The sequence below is a fragment of the Lathyrus oleraceus genome, chromosome 6 (assembly GCF_024323335.1).
Source record: "Lathyrus oleraceus cultivar Zhongwan6 chromosome 6, CAAS_Psat_ZW6_1.0, whole genome shotgun sequence".
Classification (NCBI taxonomy): Eukaryota; Viridiplantae; Streptophyta; class Magnoliopsida; order Fabales; family Fabaceae; genus Lathyrus; species Lathyrus oleraceus.
In genome coordinates this window covers 349,849,131-349,876,372 of record NC_066584.1, presented here as the reverse complement: position 1 = coordinate 349,876,372, position 27,242 = coordinate 349,849,131, and the positions used below count along the sequence as shown (strand labels likewise).

Sequence of the window (27,242 nt, the reverse complement as noted above, 5' to 3'; positions counted from 1 at the left end):
ATGCCTCCAAACTTTAATCACGAACACCATAACTGGCAACTCTAAATCATCGGTAGGATGATTCCTCTAATAGACCTTCAATTTTCTCAAAGGATAAGCAACAACCTGACCATTCTTCATAAGAACACCACCTAAACCCATATTCGAAGCATCACAATACACAACAAAATATTCACTTGGACCCGGAAAAATCAAAACTGACGTCGACGTCAACTTCTTCATGAGATGTTGAAAACTCTCTTCAAACTAAACATCCCACACATATGATTGACCCTTTAGAGCCAACTGAGTCAAAGGCAAGGTAACTTTGAAAATCCTTATATAAACCTCTGGTAGTAACTATCTTACCCCATAAAACTTATGATCTCTATAGCTGACTTAGGAGTCTACCACTCCAAACTGCATCAACCTTCGACAAATCAATCACAATACCACCACTAAAAATCACATGACCAAGGAAACTCACTTCACGCAACCATAACTCACAGATGGACAACTTTACATATAAGTTCTTCTCTTGCAAGGTATGTAGCACAACTTTCATATCTTCTACATGATCTTCATCTCTCTTGGAATACACTAAAATATCATCTATGAACACAACCACAGACTTATCCAAGTAAGTATGGAAGATCCTATTCATATACTCCTTATAATCAAACATGTATTTCAAACTCTTGACATCGCTGAATACTCATAGTTACCATATCAAGTTCTAAACGCAATCTTTAGAATATCTTCTGGCTTCACACGAATCTGATGATAAAGCGATCACAAATAAATCTTACTAAAAACATAAGCACCTACCAATTGATCCATAAGGCCATCAATTCTCGGAAGATGATATTTATTCTTGATAGTAGCCTTATTCGGCTATCAATAATCAACACGGAACCTCATGCTACCATCTTTCTTCTTAACCAACAATATTGGCGCTCCCCACGGTGAAACACTAGGTCAAACAAACTTTTTCTCAAGCAGATCCTCTAATTGTTTCTTTAACCCACTCATCTCTAAAGTTAATATTCTATAAGGAGACATCGATACAGGACTAGTACCAGGTACTAAGTCTATGAAAAAATCAACCTTGTGCTCTGATGGAAAATCACTAATATCATCTGGGAACACCTCTAAAAAATCACACACCACTGGTAGATCATTAACCACAACTTTATCTTCAGCCTTCATCAAAGTGAACATCATAAACATGCGAGCTTCATCCTTCAAGGACTCCAACACTTGCTTAGCAGACATAAACATCAGGTTTCCAACTTCTTATAACTCTAGAAACAACACAGACTTGTCGAACCAGTTGATATGAACACGATTGAACTCTAACTAGTTCGTTCCCAGGATAACATCAAGTTGACTTAACGGTAAGCATACTAAGTCAATACCAAACTTATTACCATAGATAGTCAAATGACAATTCAAATAAACTCAAGAAGTAGTCACCGAACCATTAACTGGGGTATCTATAACCATACTCCCAACCATAGAAGACACCTAAAGATTCAACTTTCTAGATAAATCAAGAGATATGAACGATTGCATCGCACCCATGTCAATCATATCAATAAGGGAAACACCATTAATAAAACATATACCTCGAATCAAGTTATTAGATCTAGTTGTCTCTACTCCACTCAAAGCAAAAACATTCCCTCTAGACCGAGCTTTCTTTGGTTTCTGGCACTGAGTACTAATGTGACTTGGTAGTCCATAATTGAAGCAGTCAACATATTACTCTTATAATCAGCAATACAATGTCCTGACTTCCCACACTCGAAACATTTTGGACCAGAACTCTTGCATTCACTAGCATGATTACCCATCCCTCAATAACTAAAACATATGACAGAAGCAGGAGTGTCTTCCCCACTTGTCTCTTTCCCACAAGAAGCCTTCCACTTCCCTTTATCAGCCAGAGCCCCATAAGGTTTTCCATAGTTTTGATTTCCACTTTTTTTCTCACTAATATTCTTATAGTGAGCAGATCTAGCACGTCTATCTTCATCGTAGATTCTACAATTATTAACCAACATAGAGAACTGACGAATCTCCTGATACTTGATGAATTGCTTGATCTCTGGATGCATGCCACTTTCAAACTTGATACACTTAGAACCCTTAGCTTCTACCACATTGTAATGCGGGAAGAACCTAGAAAACTCCTCAAACTTTACAACATAATCAGCAATCGTCATGCTTCCTTGTTTCAACTAAAAAACTCAATCTCCTTCTTAATACGTACATTAGCACGAAAATACTTATCAAGGAACTCGATCTTGAAATTCTCCCAAGTGATCTTAATACCTATAGCTTCAAGCCTCCGATGAGCACTATCTCACCAATACTATGTCTCCTCAGCCAACATATGAGTACCAAACAGAACCTTCTGAGCATATGTGCAAGCCACCACTTTGAAGATTTTCTCAATCTCTTGCAACCAAACTTGAGCACCTTATGGATCGTACCTCCCATGTGAACTCATATGCAATACCATTCTGATTCTGGAGCGGCTGATTCGCCTGGCGCATCATATGAGTCATAGCCTCTAAAGCATCTATGCGATTATTTCTTCCACCCATTTCTCTGAACACCAGTAAATAACCATTAGAAGAAACATTGTATCGACATTGTTTGTACACATGTCATATACCAGGGAACATATAACATCACAAAACCTGACCGAATGAACCTGATACCATTATTATAATACCCTAAAACCCCGAATCATAATTTAAGATAAAATTCGAAAGTCTAGAATTCTACTAAAAATATAACATGCATACGTTCCAAATATTTTCAAAATTTGCAGCTGAACTCAAATAAATAACATAAATTTCAGTTATCTCATCAATGGAACACTTAACAAAATCAACATAATTGAATGATTAACTCGAAAAAAAATAGATACCTCGTTCCCCGATGATACCAATCAGAGGATTAAACCAACTAAATAGCGATGAACGATAAAATAAACAAAGAAAATCTCCAAGGCCATCTTCCAACTCACACCAACACTTACTCCTCCTGAGTATTTGCATAACAACATACAGAGCAACACAAAACAAACAAGAAATGAGTGAGGATACACTCAAATATAATAACGGTGTAAAGGAATGTAAGTGTAGCTTAAATAACACAATCAACAATACACATTCTATTACACAACAACATAACAATTTCATTCACACCGCCTTTATGTATGCGATTTGAATCACAACTCGACTCTATGCAAGTGGTACCAATTTGGACATCACAGATTTGTTATTGATCTTGTCCACTCAACAATGGTTCCTCATTTGAACTGGGTCCCCACTTCTGAACCCCTGACGACCGCAAGTCTCCATTTCTAAACCCATGACTCGACTCTTTCATCACATCAATATAATATGATGCATGACATACGAATAATGCAACAACACAGTTTTGGTTCCACTTCTAACAATAAACGACACGCAATATAACATTCAACAGTAGTCCCCACTTGTGAACTACACACCTCAACATAACACATACAATTACATTCATAACACATAATTGTATTCGCAACATCACAACTCATAAACATAACCACTTATAATTATCCAAATTCATTCAATTATTATTTCATCATCATAATAATTCACCTAGATTAATTAATTAAATAAAATACCCCAAAACAATAGTAAAACATCAACCACGCGAGAAAACAACATCGAAATCTGAATCGACCGTTAAAAAATGATATATGGTTGCCATGACGGGAAACCCGTCATCGCTTTCCTTCATCACCCGTCACCCATATGACGACCGGTAGGATAAATCCCGCCTGGAGGCCATGAAAGTCTCCCCGTCACCTTGCTGACGACCGTCATCCAACCTTGATGCATGACGGACAACCCATCACACTCCTGACGACCATAGGCCTAATCTAGAACATCCCCACTCAAGATCGATAAATATGTGAACTCTTGCCAAAATGATGCACACCATACCCAAGCCACTTGTTTATCATCCATCCATCAGATCCAATCCAACAACCTCTCTCACTCCATGATGCGCCCCGAGAGTAGTTGTATTCGTCCATCATATATAAACTGGTCTACAAACCTTAACATGTACAATTTCATTCGCTTTTGTAAATTTATACTTCCCTCGTCTCACCGACTTTGAAACCCTTTCCCTTACCCTCATCTAGGTGGAAATTGTTCTAAGTTAGCCAAAATATTCCTACATTGCTTAAGAGTTGTGGCTAAGGGTAGTTCATATACATCACACATACTCTTCAACCCAACGATGCATCTTTTCTAAATGAAAAAGCTGTGACGAGTTCTCACATCAAAACCAGACAATAATTCGTAGCTGCAATGGCAGGAACTTGAGTTCGGCCAAAACATTGGCTATGACTATAGGAAACGACTTCTTAATTCTCACAAAATTCCATATTGAATTCATCATATCCTCTCCATTTCGTTGTTACAATCACAATATCAACCAATTAGATCGCTAATAATTTCCTCATCTGATAATGGTGACATCCAAATTAATTCGAATTGCCCCGCGTCATAACGCTGATCTTGCGAATGAAGTTACCTCGCCGATTTCAACCTCCATTATGTTGCCATCTCTTATTGTCTACTAAAGGATTATTATGTCTAAATAAATCAATCAAGAGATATGCAAAGAGAAGTATCTTAGTATCAAAGAAGAATGATGAAAAGGAAGATACGGAAGATGAAAGACCAATTCTAGGGTTCCGAAATAAAGAAAAAATGGACGGTGTCCCCAACGAAGAGCTTCGGTTGGTGATAAAGACCAAGGTAGCAAATCGCAAAGTACCGAGAATCTTGATAGGCGTGGGAAGTTCATGTCGCATCTTGTACACCGAGCTCTTAGAGGATTTGAGAATATATAAAAAAAAGATTATCAACTTAAAATGGCACAAATATGTAGGCGTTCAACGATTCCATAACTCATCCTTGGGATAATATATAATTAATAGTCTCTTTGGGAGAAGAACGAGCGTGGGGTTGTAGACGTGCAACTCTCAGTGGTCTCATACGAAAGCGTCTACAATTGTACCATGAAGAGACCTTTATTCACAACACTTAACACCTCACTTTGAATGTCTACCTAAAGATGAAGTGTCACAACATTTATGACGAACCACTTACCCTGCATGTTGACCTACGTGGAGTCCACTCGATACATGAAATACTGATGAAATAATTAACTACGACAATTCTCCAGCAAGAAAGAAAGGCGAAAAGGGTTTTCATTTCAAACCACAACCGACTAGACATCAACACCGTAGATTTCGACGCACGCTTGGATGAAACCACAATAAATGACGAGTGTGACCTCCCTACCGAAGCAAGAATGAAAACCCCAAGGTCAATTCTAGATAGAGAATTCATAGTAGTCCAACTCGACGAAAATCCAACAAGAACAATAAAGATAGGGGTCAGGCTCCTGACCCCAATAGAATATAGGCCAATGACTACTACTGAGATGTAATGACTCACATATCTTTTACACGATGTTCAAGTATCATTCAAAATACCTTCCGTATTATACCGTGATAGCCGATTTATCCATCACTTCGCTTCAAATTATCCTTTTATGAACGCACCAAACACATTAATCCAGACTATTACATTATCAAAGAAAAATTACAAACCAACTAGCAACTTGCAACTACGCTCACAAAACCATTGTATCCCTCTTCCTTTTCTAATTGTATATACAAGCTAAGATTAATCACTTTATACCCATAGTGTGAGAGAGGCTATTAGTTGACTTATCATAGTTATTGTAAGTTAATTGTAGATTAGCAGGGTCCCTACTATTTGAGTGACTAGGCCCAACGTGTAATTCAATCTTATATTCAATGCAATTCTTCTAGAATTAGTTGGACCAACTTAAGGGCCTAGTGTGAAGAGAATTAATCCAATGTCCGCAAATTTCCAGATACAAATATCTAAGAGATCTTTTAAATTCTTATACAATTTCTGAAATCAGTGCTTCCTAGTACTAGTAGTAATTTTTAAATAGATGGAGACAAGAATCTTGGGTTTGGGTCCCCACACATTTGAAATGATTCACTGTAAGAGAGGTTACTCATTTTTGTTGAGCTTGATGGAGCATGCTAATGATTCTACAAAACTGTCGAAGGAATACCACGGGCTTTGTGGGTGCTGGTATTTGTGCAAAAGTTACCTTTGACGGAAACTTTAATTCAACAACAGGTAAATTGTTTGAACTCTGAGGAATATGTTGTATTTTATGATTTCATCACTATGACAATTATAACCCATTTGTTTTCACTTTTTTTAATTATAATTTTTTTAAAAATATTTACTATACCACAACGATTCCCAAAATTGAACCGATGCTCCCAAAAATGAATTTACTTTTACTTTACTGTTATCGACATTCTTATACTTATGTCTGGTCCCTTTTTTGCTCCTCATTCTTCTCACATTACCTGCTCAATTTTCAACTTTGCTCCCTTGCTGTGTCCTCGTATATTTTTGTGCAATTATTCTTTTGTCTGTTCATCTTCCTAGTGGAACGCGCAGAGCAACAGAATCTTAACAGTCGCGATATTATGTCGGCAACAGACAACCCAAAACTTGAAACAAACAAAGCAACTAAAGCAAGTTTTTCAGGCGTGGACAAAAATATTATGATGTCTATTTATTCATTCCGGTCACAAGTTTCACTAAACCATAAGGAAAAAAATTCATTAAAATTCTTATATAACCCTTCAAAACACTTTTTGTTCACTTCTCTAATTTAAAATTGATCTAATCTTAAAAGAACCTTGCTAAAAATCTAATAAAGGGTCAAAAACAATATTTTAACCCTTGATTTTCTTTCACATTCTCACCCTCTGCTAAGAGTATCATGAGTCATCTCTAATCACTAAAATTGGAGGAAGTTTCATCTTCAACAATCAACACCCGAATGTGTCGACCCTTGTGATCTTCAACCTCTTCACAGATGACAAGAACATCCTACATGACCAAAAATATTTATTACTACATTAAGTGGAAGATAATGCACTTGACACCTTTGTAATTGTCGTGATGATGTGTCTGTGTCGGTGTCGTTAATTTATAGATTATGAATTTCAATTATGAATAGCCATAGTTAAGTAAACTTACTCCCAAGGTACATCACCAACCATAATCAAATCCCCTTCTCCATCTTCATAAGTTAAGACATGACATCTCTCTGATTGCATTCCATCCATCTCAGTGCCCCCTGTTCAAAAAAACACGACACATTAATTTCATTAAAATAACTCATTTTCACAACTAAAAATGCATAGACAGACAAATAACAAGAGGCATTGTTTGTAATTACATAGAATTGTAGTGTCGAACATATGTTCAAGAGTATTGACTAACTCTTGATAGCAATTATGAGCTAATAAATTGAGTTTTCTCCCAATAGGAATCCCTTCCATGTAAACCTTGACAAAGAAACTGCCATAATCGGCGCAATCATTCACTTCACCACCTCGTTGGTGCTGGAATGGTTGCCAATGTCCCGTTGAAGTGGAAATGCTCAATCCAAGGTTAAGATCAGGATGAAGATGTTGTTGTTCATCAATGTTTTGGTGTGTGATAGAGGAAGAAAGATAGGAGGAATTGTTGTGTGTTCTTCTTCTACTGTTGGAAGAAGAGGAAGAAGAAGTGGAAGGTTTACCCATTAGAGAGAATATTGTATTGGAGAAATTGAAGCCGCCAGGTTAAGGTTTAAATAATAAAGAAAGAGAGAGATTTTTCATTTTAGAGTAGCAGCGCCACCACGCATCTTCTTTTTTGTTGGTCCTATGCAATTTGTAGACCTGAAAATGTTGCCATGGTAGCCGACAATCACAGGTGTCAATGAATAAAAAGTGTACTACTAATGAGTGCTTTTTACAGAATTTGACAAATTTTAAGAATTATGTTGTTTTGTAAAAATAAATGGGTCATTTTTGTTTTTGTTTTAATACTACTATGATTCTCTAGAGACTTTTTTTATTTATTTTAATTATTTAAAGTTTGAATATTAGAATTTGAAAAATCTTAATAAAAAATATGTTAGAATAGGTTTTTGAATCAATTTTACAACTACATTAGTTGTGATATTGTTTTATTTTGATATGTAAAAATGAATAATTATACATATTAATATATAAAAAATATTCCTAAAAGATATAAATGCACAACAAACAAATTATATTTATTTATTAAATTTTTAATATACGAAGAAAAGAAAAGTAAAAAGTACTTGTATGTCCGGGATTATAATACAATTATAACTATAAATATATATTATGAGATTTTTTTACCATTTGTTATATTTTAATTCCACGATATCTCTTCAATGATGGTATCATGTACTACCTCCGTTTTTTATTATATATCACTTTAGAAAAATATTTTGTACCACAATATAAGTCGTTTTATAATACCAACGAATCATTAATGTTATTTTTCCTATTATACCCTTAAATATTTATTATTCTCTCCCCTTTCAATTATGTCAATTTGTCTTTTTAATACCATTAATAAAGGATAATTTTGTAAAATTCTTCATAATTTATCTTTTTCATACCATAATTATTACATTTCTTAATACGTGTGAAAAGTCAAAAACGGCTTATAATAAAAAACGGAGGGAGTAACTCAGTTATAGAGTTTTTATATTGGATTCATGCCATGGTAAGTTGCCTATCGGTAGGAGTCATCAGACAGTCTCCCACATTCTACGTAAAATTTAGTGAATGTTTTGAATCTTAATTCACATTTACTCTTCGTTCTCTTATTAATTTAGGTGTTGTAATCCTAATCTTGCACGTCCAGCCTCATGTCACTGCACCGAATATCTGCTCCACCATATCAAGACCGCATCATTTCACCAAGTATTTCTAATTCTCTAATGGAACAATAGTGGAATCTCTTGATCATGTGGCTCCATATAGAAGAGAGGGGGATGGTGAATTGTGGAGGTTTGAAAAATGATTGTCTATAACAAAAGTATTTTCAGTGTTTGAGTTTAAAAATATTTTTAAGAAAACATATGAATAATAGCAGCAAAAAATCAACGGAAAGAAAATATGCAAAAAATAAAAAGATAAGGGAAAAGAGAAGACAACATAATTTATAGAGGTTTGGTCTAAATGAAGTGACCTAATCTTCTCCCAAAGACTTGATCTTGAGAGTATCCAGTAATGCTTATAAGCTTTTAGTATGTTGAGCTTACGAACCCTTTATACAAGCTAACTTTCAACTAAAGAACGAACAACAGATTAAGACAATTAGTCTTCCTTCCAAATACGAACAAACTTTGAAGCGGTTATTTCCCAAGCTAAACCGAGATTTTATACGGACTTATCTCAAACCAAAGTGGAGTTTTAAACTGACTATCCTCTAAACCAAATTGGGCTTTTTGAACAGGCTGACCACGAACCAAATTGAGATTTCACACCAAGCTAATCTCGTACTAAAGCAGGGTTTTACACGGGACGACCACGAACCGAATTGAGATTTTACACCAGGCTAATCTCAAACCAAGTTTGAGCTTTTACATGGGTTGAGCTCACGAACCGAACCAGTGACTTAATACTAAATCCCCAAACAAAGCTTTTAACGAGTTTAGCTTTGAAATCAAACACTCTTTTAAGCAAAAGTGATTCAACCTAAAGAAAATAACTCTTGGAGAATTTACAATATCACCCTTTCCAGAACAAAAATTTCCTGAATAAACACAAGAACTTTCTCAAAACGCAATAGTTATGTTATAGTGAGAGAAAATAGAAAAATATTTTTCGAGAGAGTGAGATGACTCATGATTCTGGATGTGAAAATATGAAGGGAGATACATCTATTTATAGGCTAGAGATTAAAATGAAAAAGGAAAAAGTTCATGGGAAAAATTAATGTCCCAATCGATTAGATAGATAATCCAATTGATTGGATGACTAAAATAATTGATTAAAAATGCCCATTTTGGAATGTTTTGATAGAGTGCCATTACCTTTCATCAAGTCCTAGTCATTTATCGACATCATGTGCAATAACCCGATCGATTGGGAATATGCTCCAATCGACTTGACTATTTAAAAAACTTGTCCAACCTATTATGACAATTCCCGATTCATCTGACTATACTCCAAAACATTTTTTGATCATTTTATTTGAGAAATGGAGGATTTTAAAAATATTTATGTGTGTGTGTGTGTTTCATTCTTCCATATTACTTTATGAAACACTAACCACTCAGAAACGATGAGATAAGCTTTCACACTTCCTCTCTTTCATATTTTGAAGCTTCAAGACTTTGTTGAATATATCAATCACACAAGCACTTGCTTGAATCTTCTTGGAGATATGGCTTATGATGTATGGAAGTTGGATACCATCATCAGAGGAAAGAGATCATAAAAACCTTAGTTTATTAGCTTGATTTAGAGGAAGAGCTTAGGCAAACATTCTTGTGCATCTTTGACCGCTTGATATTCTTTCTTGACTTTATGCTTTAGGATCAGATTAAGTATTCATAAGTCATCATCAAAGGTTGAATCACCCTTACATGTTGTAATTAATAAAACCAATTTATCATTGTCAAAACCAACCCATGATGAGTATGACCTGCTTAGCTTTGATCACCTGCAAACACATAGTTCCACATAATCAACTTTGGATTTTTGCGAATTTACACGGTTAGATTACTTCTAATTCAAATCCACGAATCACAACAATGATTACACTCAAATGGAGAATATAACTTCTTATCCAGCCGCCAAAAACTATGTAGCTTTTCCAGCATCCAAATTTTCTTATACCTTGGTCGTTGACTCAATTGGTATCTGATCTTCTAGCAAGAAAGTGACTCCACCACTAAGCTCACTCAAATTGTTAGCAACAATAAAAGACAAGAAGAATATAGATCTAATATAGGGTTTTGAGACCATGAGAATATGCATGAAGCTCTTAATGCGACACTTTAATTGTTCTTAATTGTCGTCATATCCAACAACTTCATATTAGGGATCCTCATTGATGACATAAGCTCATGCGACCTGGTATGCCTTTGGGTCTTCATGATATTAGGATTGCACACGATTTGAAGTCGTGCAAAAGCGATAATCTTTTGGCATTCAATGACTCCTCGACTCGTCCATGTGGAACCATATATTTACTAGTCTCTTTTAGAGAAGGTCAAAACCAAGAGAATCATGAAAGTGTGCTTCCTTATCATCCCTTGCAAAAGTGTTTACAATGGCATCCTAGGAAGGTCATTTATGGCAGCATTAGACCCAGTGGCCTCCAAGGCCCATTTGAAGACGTAATGTCACAACAGTTCAGATGAGTCTGTCGTTATTGAGATCGATTTACGTATAACTCATCTCATACACTAAACAATATTGAAGAATAGCCCCGCGAGCGTCTTCGCCTCTGAGAGGACTAAAAGGTTGTGAAGCCTTGTCTTGGTATACCTTGACTTACAAGAAGACAAAGTTCTACAAGGCACTCAAGTTAGTTTGTAAATGGGAGTCAAGACGAATACCTTAAGGCTAGTTCTAGACGGCGAGTTTGAAACCATCCAACTTGACGATAATCCAACATGGTTGATCTGTATATGTGTTAATCAATTAGCCACAATGAAGAAGGTAATCGTTGAGTGTCTTAGAGCCAATGCCGACTTTTTTCCAATTTTTCCTAGCGATATGTCAGCCATAGACTCGGGCATAGAATGCCATTAGTTGAATATTGATCCTTCTATATGATATGGTACCCAACAAAGAAGGAGGAAACCCGCAGAAAGGATGAAGCAACAATGAAAACAATTTATGGCTTACATGACGCTAACTTTATCTCCGAAGTGAGGTACACCAAATGACTTTCTACTACTGTGTTAATAAAAAAGGCCCCAAGAAAATGGAGAATGTGTGTTAATTACATCGACCTCAATCAGACGTTCTCCAAAGATTCATATCCACTTCCAAACATAAACAAGTTTGTATATAGTTCTGCCAATTACAAACTCTTGTCCTTCATGGATGTGTACTTTGACTCTAACCAGATACTCGTGTATGAGGAAGACAAAGAGAAAATAGATTTCATGACTGAGTGAGCAAGTTATCAATATGATGTGATGCCTTTCGGCCTAAAAATGTAGGGGCAATATATCAGACCATTAAAATATGCTAGTTTGCATGAGCCAACTAAAAAATCCTTATAAAACACAGGGCTTGAGGCTTAAAATTAGAGCCAAAATTTTGAAAGTTTTTTTTAACCCAAATCTAAAAATTCTATTACTCATTAAGGCTATCTCGTATAGGCCACACGTAGTCCGTTTATTCCCGTATAACTAAAAATTAGACTAATGTTTATATTGTTTCATTCAAAAACCAAACAATGAGTTGTCTCACTTCATTAAACTCTATCTTTTATATTATATTCAATTTTTCTATTTTCAATATTATACATTAATATAATCAAATTAATATTTAATTATTTAATATTTCACTTTTAAATTTTTTCATATTCTATTAATTTGTGCTTTGTTGGAGTATTTTGAATAATTTTAAAAGTGTATTCTATTTAAGAACATGTTAGATTATTTTTTTAAAAATATAGTATATAGAAATGCATTATATTTAAAGTAATATATTTTATAGAATAAATATTATGAGTTTTTTTTATAAAAAATAATAAATAAATGACCTATTTAAGGTCGGATAGCCTTAAATCCATTTAGGGTTAGACTCGAGTAATATATTTTGAGCCTATATTATAACAAGACTTTTTTAGACCAACCATAAAAATCTCGAGGCCTAATAGGAATCATCTGTTTAGGATTGAGTAGCTCGTTTTGACAATTATACCATAGGATGATAAACATAGTCTTCAAGGGAGAAATAATGTGAGGCAATGAAGTTAATCATCAAGCTATGAGCGCCAGCGACAAAGAAAGAGGCAATAAATTTGAATAGGATGCTGACGGCCTTGAACAAATTCATCTAAAAAATGGCTCATCAAGCTTTATTATTCTATAAGTTGATAAGGAAAAAAAACATGCTTCGAGTGGACCCCCAGAGTGTGAACAAGCATTTTCATCCTTAAAATCAGCCCTATTAACCCCACTAGTTTTATCGCAGGTAGTTGTCGGGGAAGTTTTATTCCTTTACATGTTGTCTCAACTGAAGCAGTTAGTGTCGTCATCATAATATAGGTGAACTGTGCGTAGAGTTTAGTGTACTTTACAAAGTGGGTCAAAGAAAAGGCCTTGGAAAAGATCATTGTTGACATCATTTTAATATTATTCAAAAAAGATTTTGGTAAGGCACGGAATCCCTCGATCTATCATGACGAATAATAGGACACAATTCACATATAAGAACTTAAAAACATTTTTGAAGGACCTGAAGGTCAAGTAACACTTCATGTTGGTTGAATACCCTCAGACCAATGGGAAACCATAAGTGGAAAATCGGTTCTATTGAGAGGATTAAAGAGAAAGCTTGAAGCAACTAAGGGGAACTAGGAATAGAAGCTCCCACATTTTCTTTAGGCCTACATGACTACACTACATTCAACAATAGGCGATGCTCCATTTCGACTCACTTACGAGATTAGGGTTGTTATCTCTGTTGAAACATGACAACTTAACTAGAGAACAACACATCCTCTACTAGAAGGAGATAATTCATAAAATAATATAGAGGGTGTATAGCTTTTGTATGATAGAAGAGTTCCAACCATCGTCATTAGTGCCATCATAAAGCAAAAAGTCGTTACCAAATACAACAAGCGAGTCTGACCTCGGGAATTCCAGTCGGAAGACCTTGTACTGAGGCATGTCGATGCTAGAGGGAAGCATTATAGAGTTGGAAAAATTATTGCCAAATGGGAAGGGTCGTACAATGTCAAGGCTAGCACTAGAAACAAATCTTACACTATAGAGACTCTACCTGGAGAATCAAACCCAAGAGCGTAGAATGTTACCAAGCTAAAGCGGTATTTTAGTTAAATTTTTCCAAAGTGATCTGATTACAAATTGAAAATTATCATCCAATGTATTACTATTAATATAAATAATCACAACACTTATGTTGTAATTGTACAATTGTCTTTCCATAACCAATCATATGTGAACATACTGCATTATTTGTTTTGAGGGGAAAACATTTAAAGGGTCGAGCCCCTCTTCGTAGCTCAAGCTCTCCCTGAAGGAGAATAAATTATCTTTCATTGACTCTTCCTCTGGGGTCAAAGAGGCATAGGCATATGTTTTCTGAGCGTGGAAGAAATGGTTTTGTGACCAACATTTATGAATTATTTTCTTACATTTCATCGAATCAAAACAAGGAGGGCTAGATGGGGAGGGATCTTCTTATGGAAGGATGCAAAGAGCAGAGCGAGCCTCTTGATTTTGGGGGGTTACCAAGAAATAATGAGCATTGAAGTTTTTCTAGCTCTCAAGGTAAACATCAAACATCCTCAATGACCGGCAAAGCGAAAGTAGTCCTTGTCCCCGATCATTGCTAGAAGTGCATGTTATGTTGAAGATGTTGAATAATAAACTGAAAGTATGCAATTTTAGCTGATATTTACAACGGAATTGGAATACTTTGACGAATGCTCAAGCTATCGGGTATAGTTAGGACAAAGCAATTATCAAATGATTCAACACCTTGTCATCTCAAATTTTCAACACTAGCATTAATGTGATAAAAGTTATGCAATAATGACTTTAGTGTAAAGTCAAAATGGTGAATAATGGCTATGAGAATTTTGAAAAATGTGACTAGTAGACAGGGAATATCACTGAGGTCTAAATTATAGTCAGACAAGGGTTAAAGAGTTGGTGACTTAGGATAATTCAGAGTTTCAAGACATTCTTTACACAGTCGAATGAGGTGTAAGTGGATAAGATCAAACGATTACTGAAAGACACATGGAGTCCTGTCGAATATGAAGGCTACATGGAAGTAAAGACGTAGCATGTTATGTGTAGTCGATCGTTGTAGACAGTTGCCTTGAGATTAACACATAAGTTAACTTTGATTTTCAGGGGTACGCAATTCTACATAACTCAAAGTATCTGTGTGATTGAGAAAAGAGTTTCAGAATGTACATATGCGTTCCACTTCTTACAAATTAAAGCTTTTTATATTCATATCTTTTCTGCATTTTCAGTCTTTATTTTCACATGTATTTCGATTTCAATTTACATTTCAGTTATCACTTTTAAACTTAATTTCGATTTTCAGTTATCACTTTCAAACTACACATTTCGACATTTACGCCAAAATCATTTAAAGTTCATGATTCATACAAAATATGTCTTGGGATATTTTCGAGTTTAATCCCTTAAGTAAATTGAAACTTGTTATTGTTTACTAAAGTTCATGGTAAACAAATTGGCATGCCCAATGGGACCATTTTTGTGTGAATTTATATCTTTTGTCTTTTGAAAAATTCTGATTTTTAAGTTTTGCATTTAAGAAACTCCTTACATTGTGAGAGTGCATGAGATTGAGGAGTGGTAGGATAACTAAAAGAGAAAGTAGAAATCCAGTGAAGAGATACGTTAGAAAAATGGTTAATCCCAGAAACAAGAATAATGGAAAACAACCAGCCAATAACATTAGGGCAAACACGCTTTCTGCAAGTTCGACTGAACCATTTTCCTCTATTGTTAGCACGACGTCCATACCATCAACGACATTTATGACATCAAATCCACAATAAGTGATGGTTTTTCCCCTTCGATAACGCAGAGTCACATAGTGACTCTAAACCGATTATGGCAACATATTTTAGACCCTTTGCCACCAATTTCACAATGCCCATGTCAGGGCATGAACAACCTTATGGTATGCCAATGTCAATGATGGAAAACCTACATATTAACCTTTCGGCATTTACTAACAATGTTTTTAATGCATATTTGCCAATATTGGCATCCTGATCGACCATCAGAAATCTCGATCGAACCATACAACCCCAAGTAGGGATGGGATTTGGTTCCCAAGCAATGCCAACACTTACTATGGATTTTGTGATGGCGATGGGACAACAAATAGACGAAAGTAACCATGATATGGTTAAGACACTTACTCAACAAACGGGTACCATATTTAACCCATTAATTTAAAATACAAATCAGAGTTATCAACAGTTGGCAACTCAAATGAATCGAATTGCTGATTTCTTTGGCGCTTCACCAACATCGGTTCAACCCGTTGTACAACCTCAATTGGTCAGGAAAATTTGAAATGAAGAGATAACCATGAGGAAAACATGGTGAAATAGGGGAAAATTTGCTGGAGATACTAAGGAGTCCACAGTCAAACATATTGCTCGATATTTGACTAAGGCGGGGGACATAACGAATAATGAAAACTTAAGGATGAGATACTTCCTTAGTTCCCTTACAAAGAATGCTTTTACATGGTTTACTAATCTTCCTCCACATTTCATAAATGATTGGACTCGATTAGAAAGGTTGTTTCATGAAAAGTTCTATATGGGAAAATCGAATATCATTTTGAAAGAATTGTCGAGTGTAAAGAGAATGTTCGCTGAAACAATTGATGATTACCTTAATAAATTCTGATTGTTAAAAATGAGGTGCTTCACTCAGGTGCACGAACATAAACTATTCAAAATGGAAGCTGGGGGAATATACTATTCAATTATGAAGAAATTAGACAAACAATATCTAAGAGATATGACTTAGCTAGCGGACAGGGTTTGACAGGTCGAATGTTTGAATGATGAGAAATCTAGAGTGAAAAAAGGTAAGAAGGAGAAATGGGCCTATGTCGATATGGAAGATAAAGACTTGATGTCAGATGCCAAATATGACCATATCGAAGAAAGTGAGGTCGATGTGGCCGAGTTAAAACCAGGTCCCCCTTATGTGTGTAAATTTCTTACACCTGCAAATGGAAAAAACCCTTTTGGACTTGAGAAAGATGATAAGTTCCCTAAGAAAACATATACATTTGACGTGACCAAATGTGATGAAAATTTTGACTTATTGGTTTTAGATGACCAAGTACTAGTGCCACCTGGCGCAAAAGTGTCGCCATTAGAGCAAAGAAAGAAGCGAGGGTTTTGTAAATATCATAATTTTCTAGGGCATAAAACCTCACAATGTTTTCTTTTCAGGGATCTTGTTCAGAATGCTTTGAATGATGGAAGGCTCAATTTCGCTAAAGGAAAATCTCCAATGAAGATCAACTCCAACCCACTGCAATTCGAAGAAGCCAATGTTGCTGAGCCTATAGGAATTAACATGGTCGAGATCACTGATTTCGACATGGAGGCAGAGGATAAAGCTTTATAGAGAAATGAGATTGAAGCTGTTTATCCTAAGGCTGGTGAATGTTTGCTTGAATTCCTCCACCAATGCAAAATTTAGGATTCAAAAGTAATGTTGTTCCCTAGATGTAGTGTTGTTTTTGATAAAAAGGCTGTAAAGAAAGTGGAAAGTGCCTAACAGGCAAAAAGGAAGGAAAACTGGAGAAGGAACAAGCCTGAGTTCTATTTCGACAAGAGGGGAGTCCCTCAGAAAAAGGAGCAGTTTCCTAACCACCAGAGAGGAAAGCCTCGTACTTACGTGCCAGCGTCAAATGCTCCCCAAGGAAGGTAGTCGAGGCCTATTGAAAAGAAGCAGTCTGGAAATCAATGGTGGAGGAATTTCGAAATAGCTCGAGACTCTTCAATGACCTATCTATAAAAATTTTAGGTACCAGAGATGTGATCATATGGTCCCAGTAACTATAAGGGGAAGAACCCAATGTCGAGGACTTAATTGAGAAGATTTCAGAGAAAGAAGAAGGCGGAGAAGGAAGTTGCTGACTTAAGCAACAACAAACCATACAAGAGTCGAGTTAGTGATCAGACTAAGAAGCCAGTCGAAAGACAATTGTTTTCATCTAAATAAGTTAAATCAAAAGGAAAGGAGGATTAATTAGCTACTGATAATTTCAAGTTGGGGTCTGAAGGCGATTTCAACGTGTTGTGTAATGTTGTATTGGTACTCCCAAGGGAGTATGATTCTGCCATAGAAGTTTATGAGCCAATAGATTGTGAAGAGGAGGAAATGATGAAGCATAAGCATGTGTTCTATTTCGTCATGAACAACAATTTCATTGAGGAACATAACACATATTTCGAGAGACCTCATAAAGGAATGAAAAGTCATTTGAAGCCCCTTTTTATAAGGGCAAGAGTTGAATATTCAACGGTGAATAAAATTCTTGTGGATGGAGGGGTTGTGGTGAACCTGATGTCCTATATTTTGCTGAAGAAGATTGGAAAGTATGATACAGATTTGAGACCATATAACATGGTGCTCTCAAATTACGAAAGAAAAACAAGCCAGGCAATGTGTGTTATCCAAGTTGATGTGACAGTGGGGTGTATAACTCGACTAACTATTTTCATGGTTATTGTGTCGAAAGCTAGTTATAATCTTCTCCTTGACAGGGAGTGGATACATGTTATGGGGGAAGTACCTTCGTCACTTCACCAAAGGATAATGATATGGAGGAATGAAAAAATAGTTGAGAATGTAGAGGTAGATCAAGGATATTACATAGCATAATTAAACCATGTCGACAAAAACCTAGAAAATATAACACCTTGTACTCCTGCAGGGTTTACATACATGCCTTTGGAAGAGGCATTTTACTCTCTTAAACTCCACCCAACCCATGGATTTACGTGGGATAGAGAACTTATGGGTGAAAGGTATTATAACACCATTAGGCCGACTAGATAGGGGGACAAATTTGATGAAAATGTCTGATTTTGATGCACTAAAACAGATTTCGTCTTATGTAGCTGAAAATAGACTAAAAGTGGCCTTAGAGGCTGAGATACCACACATGGCTGTCGAAGCCAACAAATTAGAGGTGTTTGACGTGGGGCAGAGAATCGACGTTGAGCCAAATTCAGTCGAAATTCCGCAACCATCAGGCATAGAAGATGATGGCTTGAAAAGCTAGAGCCTCGATTGAATCTATGATGATGAGCCTTTGGGTTTCAAAAAGAATCTTGTCACATCAACAACAAAGATTCAACATTGGGATTTATTGGAGGCGGTCGATTTGGGTGATGAAATCGTTAAGAGGCCGACATATATCAATGCCAACATCAACCCAAGTCTAAGGTTAAAGGTAATTAAATTTCTTCATGAATTTGGATATTGCTTTGCTTGGGATTATAACGAAATGCCAGGTTTAAGCAGGGATTTGGAGGAGTTAAAGCTACCAATAAAGTCTGGAAAAAAGACGGTCAAACATATGCCAAGAAGGTTTACACCAGAGGTGATGTGTAAAATAAAATAGGAGATCAAAAGACTCCTAAAAAGAAAGTTCATAAGGGCGACGAGGTACGTCGAATGTGTAGCGATAAATTCATGACCATCAAGCTATGAATAAGCTTAACGTCAATAAAACCAGAGTCACCACCGCGCTTTTATTATTTACAAAGGAAAAGGGAAAAGTACGAACAAAACCCAAAGATAAGAAGTTTTCAAATCAAAACTAATAAAATGCCAAAGATTACAGGTAAGGGGGTTGATTACACAGAGGGAAGGTGTTAGCACCCAAAGTGTCCTAGGTACTCCTAGGGAGCCCTTTTTTTATGTGTGTATGTGTTTTTGGCATAAATGATGTTTGAGAAAAATAGAGTGTGGGGATGAGAAAAAAATTCATTGATTATATTTTTGTGTTTGACAAGACCTTCAGACTTGTGCCTACTGTCGCATACGCGAAAAACAACCGGCGGGAAAAGACACAGAGCCGCCACCGTGCGTTATTTATCCTAGAAGAGGGAAAGGAAACGCTCGAAGTAAACCTGGAAAGGAAATGGTCTTACGACCAGAGATTGCAAGGATCGGGAGTCGGTTACGCAAGGGGAAGGTATTAGCACCCCCTCACGTCCGTCGTACTTGACGAGATCCACGCTCAGAAAGAATAGAAGAAAGGTTGCTAAATAACTGCTCAAAGAACGCACAAACACTGGAAGGAAACACAGATGAAAGACGGAAGAAGGTGACTCGGCAGGATGTCGCATCCTGGGCCTACGTAGTTTGTCAGAAACAAACATCAGAGTCGACGTAGTTCGGGGAAAACGGGAACGTGCTCGCTAGGACATCGCATCCTATGCATACGTATCTTCTCTAATCAGAGTAAGAATCAGAGCACTCGTAGCTCGACTAACACACACCGAAACAAAACGCTGCAAGAAGACGCTGAGACGTCAAACGAAACACACAACTAGAAACGGAATGCCAATCGCTGGGCTTACATCCAACTCCACAAAAGAAACAGGAAACCGAAGGCCAATAGCTGGACTTACATCAGACTCCAAACAAAGAAACGCAAACAGGAAACCGAATGCCAATCGCTGGGCTTACATCAGACTCCAAACAAAGAAACGCAAACAGGAAACCGAATGCCAATCGCTGGGCTTATATCAGACTCCAAACAAAGAAACGCAAACAGGAAACCGAATGCCAATCGCTGGGCTTACATCAGACTCCAAACACACACACACAGAGCAGAAGGGTCTCGATTGTAACTAGGGCAAGAGAAAGGGAAGGTCTCAATCGCAACGGGGGCGAGAGAAAAGGATTAAAGTTAGTTGTTAGTCAAACTCGACAAGACATCGCATCTCGTGCCTACGTATCTCATCTAGCCATGAGAATCAGAGTTGCCATAGTTCGGCTAAACTAGTTCTATTTTGTTTTGTGTTTTTTAAGTGAACAACGTTACTACGCAATCTACCGGATGCTCGACCTTGGGAGACTTACTCGCCTGTAGTAGAAGGAGTTAACGTGTCCTTAAGAGGGGATAAAGTTGGTTTGTGTTTTAGGAAAGCTCACACAAGAAAGGAAGTCCTAGACGAAGGAACCGTGCTACCTTAATTGACATGCAAACGAGACTATACGAAGTCTAGCAAACCTAGGGGATGCAATCACACCACACAAACACATACAACATGAAGTAAACACACCAACAAGGGGATCAAACATCAAGGGTGAGGCTTTAGTCAAGGGGTCATATCAACCTCGACAAACAAGCCGGCTGGAAGGGTATCTGATGGTTCTTAACCAATGACATTGACCGTCAGGGTGAGCAGATGAAAGGTAATGAGGGTAAGACCTCATAGCTCTTAACCCGGGCCTGGGTGAGCTTGAATCAATGAAAACGTGGGAGTCCAGAATGAGGAACTCTATTCCACAATGACTGACTCTATATACAAGATCTTGGGGTGTTCATTCAAACGCATCAGCACGTAGTGCGAGCAATATGAAAGACTCAACTGAATAGCAGGGGATGGATTGCACATCCCTTCTATCTTCCAATTGCCTCTTCACTTAGGAGGACTTGAAGTACATGGCACAAAAGTAAACAATCAAGAACATTGCCTCTTAAGGAGGACTTCAGCCAAATGCCTGCCAAAAGAAACGACAGGGCTTCCAGACTACATGGAGAATAAAGGGATTACCTAAGTGGTATGCCAACCACAGCAAAGAAACTCAAGCAATGAGTTAAAGCGGCTAAAGTATCTGTAAGAAAGTCAAAACAATCAGTACTATGTTCAGACAAACAACCAACAGTCAACAGTGTTACAACTCAATATGCCACACAAGTCAAGCTTTATGACTCAAGAATTCAAGTGATTCCACCACACTCCATGAACCTACAACATAAAGGATTAGTGCACAAAGTAATTTGCATCTCATGAAGTGAGATTACATCAATCATTTGGATTAGAAGCTTGAACCTGAAATACAAAGCTTAAAAAGTGAGTACAAACCACTAGCACCAAGGCTAGGGTCAAAGGTAAGGCAAAAAGCCAAAACAACAACCAATATTCAACATGTAGCACATTTAATCTATCATGAACATGTCCTAAAAAGGACCAAGTCAAAAGCATTAAGCAAAGTCATCACATGAGCAAAATATGGCAAAGACATCTTCAAGGCACACAATTGGTCATCAAGAATCAAAATTCCATATTAAAACAGAAATGACACAAACAATCATGAAATTTTTTATAAGCACACAACATGTTAAAAACAATCATCATGCCAAAAATTATAAACAGAAGAGCTCATTTGACCTAGAAATGAAAATGCACAAGTATGACATCAAATTGTGTGACACACATTGTCACACCCTAAGTTCATGTGTCTAAAACAGAGATGAAAAATGAGAAGAATGCACAACCAAGCCTAAAAAATCATGCAACATGCTGGGAATCAGCATATAAAATTTCATGGCAATTGGATCATTATTGAGAATTTCACAATAGAATGAATGAAGCATGGTACATATGCATACATGTTCAATAAACAGTCCACAATAAAAATTCCAGAAATGATAAAATCACAAAGTCATAACCAAAGAATAGTAGACTCTTCAAGAATCATGTGAGAAAAAATTTGGAATTATTTGGAATCATTTTCAATTTTTAGTGATTTTTACAAGTTAATGAAAATAACATGGAATTAAATGATAAACATGTTGAAAATGAAAATAGAAAATGAAGTTGGAAACGCCATGGCTGAGAATCGAAGGGAGGCTGCCAGCGTGTTCAAAACGACGCCGTTTTGGCTATAAGGAATTAAAATGAAAAAAAATGCAGAAAGGCGCTAAGTGAGAATCGAAGGAGGTGCCTGGTACGTCAAAACGACGTCGTTTTGGCTGCAAATGTTAGGGTTTTGCAGACGGTGGCGGAACTGTTCACGCACGGAGGAAACCACCGTCTTCTTCATGAAGACGGTGGCGCTACAGTAGCTCCACATGATTTTTTTTGCAGAAACGCATGAAAATTATATCATTCGAAAGCTTACGCCATGTACAACACGAATCCACTATTATTTTGCTCTAATTCATCATGTATTGTGAGAATCGATCAAAAACATTTATGCACTCAAACTTTCAATTCAACATATCTCAATGAATATTGCACCATTTTTCAAGATCTTTATATCAGCGTGATCAGCATTCAAGGCTCTACAAGTCTATGGCAATAAAAACAAGAATTAAGAGGTTCGAAAATCACACCTCTTGAAGATCAATCAATGGCAGCAGTGGATTCAAAGGCCTAGCTGTGTCCAAATCTCTTCTATCAACCTTGTTATGAAGTCTGATGTAGAAATTGAAGCTTGAAACGAACTAGATCTTGATTAATTTGCCACTTCCATCTTCATGTTGTTAAGCTTGCGCACCTTGATTCTTCACCAAATGCTTCAATCAAGAGCTTGAATTCTACCAAATGATGATCAAGAAACCAGAATATGCAATAAAAATCATATGTTACTTGAAGAATTTTTGAATTATGATGGAGAGAAATTTTGGAGGGAAAACTTGGATCTAGATCTAGAATGAATGAAAACTGAAAATTTCTGTTATGATTAGCCTTTTATACCATGTCTTAATCACATTGCTAATTACACTTAGGCATGACTAATGAAATTCTAATGCAAAATGAGGTGTAGTGCAAATTTGGAAAATTCACCCCATGCATGCAACATGAACGTGAACAGTACCACCTTACCATTCAATTACACTTAAAATCCACTTATGAACACCATGGAATGATCAAAAAGCTCATGTGATGCACCAACTTTAAGTTCATGATTTTCCCTCCAAAAATCACATGCATGGCCAAATGATTATGTGAACAACTTTCATGAAATTCAATGTTGGTTTTGGAAAATATAGGTCAATAGAAGCAATTTGCAAAAAGAGGCACTCAATTTGGAGTTTTAGATCAAAAGTTATGGCTCTTGGAAGTTCCATGCACACTTGGTGATCATTTACTCATATCTCCTCAACCATTCATCAGATGCTCACGATCTTGGACTTTTTGGAAATGGGAGAGGAATATCTTCAACTTTCAGGTTGGACAAAATTTCATTTGAAACTTATTTGACGTTGGAAAGTCAAGTTGAAAGTGGTCCAAAAACTTGCCATTTTTGGAAACTTGAAATTACAGGTCACTTTCCATTTTGGGAAACTTTTGATTTGGCTTCAAAACCTTCAAGATAGAAGTTTGCCATGATGAATGAACCTCTTGTGGACATGAATGAAGTGTCTCAAACCATTTCTCCACCTCCTAGCCCTCAGTTGACTTGCAGTTGACTTTTATGGGCCCTAGATGACCTGGCAATGCACTGATGACTTTTGAGCCTCTACCACTTGGTCAAGTTGCTTCAAAATGAACCTTGGATCATATAAGCTCTCTAGAACAACCATATGGCCTTCATCTCAAGGAAAACCTTGCTCCTTTGCACTGAGGAATTCTCCTTATACCAGTCTTGACTGATAAGATGCAATGTGATATGCAATGATAATGTAATGTTAATGTGATGTCAATGACCTAAAAATGAAATGTATGCATGAATGGGGGGTGCAAATTTGAGGTGCTACACCTACGTACCAACATAAAAATTAGGGATCAAAACCTCGTAGTTCGTGGTAACAATTTCAAAGTTGGTGAGTTGGTTTTAACAAAAGGATAATAAGAAAGGCACAAAAGTCCCAAAAGTTTGAATGAGGTTATTAATTCCTTTTTTTCTTTTTAAAATGTTAAGTTAATATGATTAAGTTTATTTATAAATTTGATTTAAGAAAAAGCTTAAAAATCCATTGGTATAAGGCCAAAGTTTCTACTTAAAATAAGGTCTAAGTTTGAAATCACAAGTAAAGAAAGTTTTTGAAAAGGGGGAGAGATTTTGAAATTTAAGAAGTGGGAGGAGATGAAGAGACTACCCTAAGCATAAATTAAAAGTTAAGCGTTGAAAATATCGGACCAATGGGATGCAATCCAACATACAAGAATGTCATATAGAAAACCAACTTTGCCTTTGGACTTTGAATCAAGTAATAATCAAGGAGAAATTAGCAATATCTAGATATTATGAAGATCAAGTCATCAAATAAAGATAGGTACATCCAAGAAAGCAACTCCAATAGCTAGACATATTCATTGTCTTCCAATGTATCAAATGAAATATTCCTTGATCAACTCACAACAAAACATCAGACACAAGGTCAAAATAACAATTAGCACAAAGACAAAGTAGTAGATGAATTCAAACAAGATCCAAGTCTTGCATCAGATGAAGGCTTAATCCACAATAGCTTGGTTTCAAAATGTTGGCATTGGCCAAGTCCTTTTTGCATAGGAAATGTTGCCTAGTTCTAAGTCCAAGAGTTCAGATCAAGATCAACAGTCCACCAGACATTTTTTAGGGTTTTTGTTGTTATTAAGTATTTTAAGGTCCTAAGACCATAAACAAAACTAAAATGCACAAAAAATATATACAATCACAAGATATGGCTCAAATGAGCAAAGTGAAAATGAAATAAATATAAACAAGTTAAATGGAATGTAAATGACAATGAATGATAGATGACTGAAATTTAAATTGCATAAAGTAAATGACTTTAAAGTAAAGCAATACTCCTTCCGTTTTTTATTATAAGTCGTTTTTGACTTTTCACACGTATTAAGAAATGTAATAATTATGGTATGAAAAAGATAAATTATGAAGAATTTTACAAAATTATCCTTAATTAATGGTAGTGGAAAGACAAATTGACATAATTGAAAGGAGAGAGAATAATAAATATTTAAGGGTATAATAGGAAAAATAACATTAATGATTGATTGATATTATAAAACGACTTATATTGTGGTACAAAATATTTTTCCAAAGTGACATATAATAAAAAACGGAGGTAGTATTAACAAGAGTTAGTCAAATGTTAGTCAAAAGTTAGTCAAGTGTTAGTGGTGAGTTTTAATTTATTAAGTCATTCTTTAGAGAACACTCAACCATTCTATCACAAATATGAATCCTTAAACCAAGACATCTTCTATGAGAAGGGCTCCGACTTGGATAATTCAACAAGTACGCCACTAGCTCTCATGAAAGGAAAAAATGTCAAGTTTCCACACAATACCATGAAGAAAGGGAGACTTACAATCCCACTTACTAGAATGCTATGCCTTTAGGGTCAAATTTAGCTCTATGTTAAGCAATCGTAATTGGACTTATGTAGAAGTCACAACTGTAGCGGTAAATTCATGACCATTAAGTTATGGATGAACTTAATGTTAATAAAACCAGATTCACCACCACGCTTTTATTGTTTCCAAGGGAAAAGGGAAAAGTACGAACAAAACCCAAAGAAAAGAAGTTTTCAAATCAAAACTAATAAAATGCCAGAGATTACAGGTAAGGGGGTTGGTTACACAAAGAGAAGTTGTTAGCATCCAAAGTGTCCTAGGTACTCCTAGGGAGCCCTTTTTTGTGTGTACATGTGTTTTGGTATGAAAAGGTATTTGCAATAAATAGAGTGCGGGGATGAGAAAACAATTCATTAATTATATTTTTGTGTTTCACAAGACCTTCGGACTTGTGCCTACGTACCAACATAAAATGAGGGATCAAAACCTCGTAGTTCGTGGTAACAATTTTAAAGTGAATGAGTTGCTTTTAACAAAAGTTCAAGTTTAAAAAAGGCCTAAAAAGGTTTGAACGAGTGTTACTTCTTTTTGTCTTTTGAAAGTTTAATACAAGTATAGTTAAGTTCATTTACAAATTGGATTAAGAAAAGAGTTTGAAAATACAATGACATAAGGCCAAAGTTTCTAATTTGCAACAAGGTCTAAGTTTAGAAATCACAAGCAAAGAAGATTTTTAAAGGGGGGGAGAGATTTGAAATTAAAGAAGTGGAAGGAGATGAAGAGACTAACCCTAAGCAAAAAATTAAAAGTTAAGAGTTGAAAGATCTGACCAATGGGATGCAATCCAATAGACAAGAATGTCATATAGAAACCCAAATTTCCCTTGGACTTTAGAATCAAGCAATATCAATACACAAATAACAAGATGAAGAGAAAGGCATCAAATAAAGATAGCCACATCCAAGCTTAACAACTTCATGATCTTCTTCATAATTTTCTTTTGTATCAGATGACATACTCCTTGAATGGCTCAGAGATAGGCATTAAACACAAGTTCAAGGTAACAACTTCAATAAGACCATGTAGCAGATAAACTCAAAAGGGGTCTCAATACTTGCATCAGATGAAAGTTTTCTTCACAAGCACTTGGTTTCAGAAATGTTGGCATTGGCCAAGTCCTTTGACATAGGGAATGTTGCTTAATTCTAAGTCCAAAGCTCAGATCAAATCCAACAGTCC

General features: G+C 36.2%; 1 protein-coding gene across 1 annotated transcript; it reads right to left on the bottom strand.

Annotated features, from left to right (window-relative positions):
• Positions 1-6,713: 6,713 nt before the first annotated feature.
• Positions 6,714-7,815, bottom strand: LOC127091907 (auxin-responsive protein IAA30). Its single transcript, XM_051030646.1, has 3 exons — positions 7,360-7,815; positions 7,158-7,257; positions 6,714-7,007 (listed from the first exon to the last, which is right to left on the bottom strand). The coding sequence occupies exons 1-3, from the start codon at positions 7,706-7,708 to the stop codon at positions 6,947-6,949; spliced, it is 510 nt and encodes a 169-aa protein (XP_050886603.1). The 5' UTR covers positions 7,709-7,815; the 3' UTR covers positions 6,714-6,946.
• Between the last annotated feature and the right edge of the window lie 19,427 nt (positions 7,816-27,242).

Excerpts from the sequence above, each read along its gene's own strand:
- LOC127091907 (XM_051030646.1), bottom strand. The coding sequence starts at position 7,708 with ATGGGTAAACCTTCCACTTCTTCTTCCTCTTCTTCCAACAGTAGAAGA. Across the intron at positions 7,258-7,359 it reads GTTCGACACTACAATTCTAT|GGGGCACTGAGATGGATGGA; the intron begins GTAATTACAAAC and ends TTTTTTGAACAG. Across the intron at positions 7,008-7,157 it reads GTTGGTGATGTACCTTGGGA|GATGTTCTTGTCATCTGTGA; the intron begins GTAAGTTTACTT and ends TTGGTCATGTAG.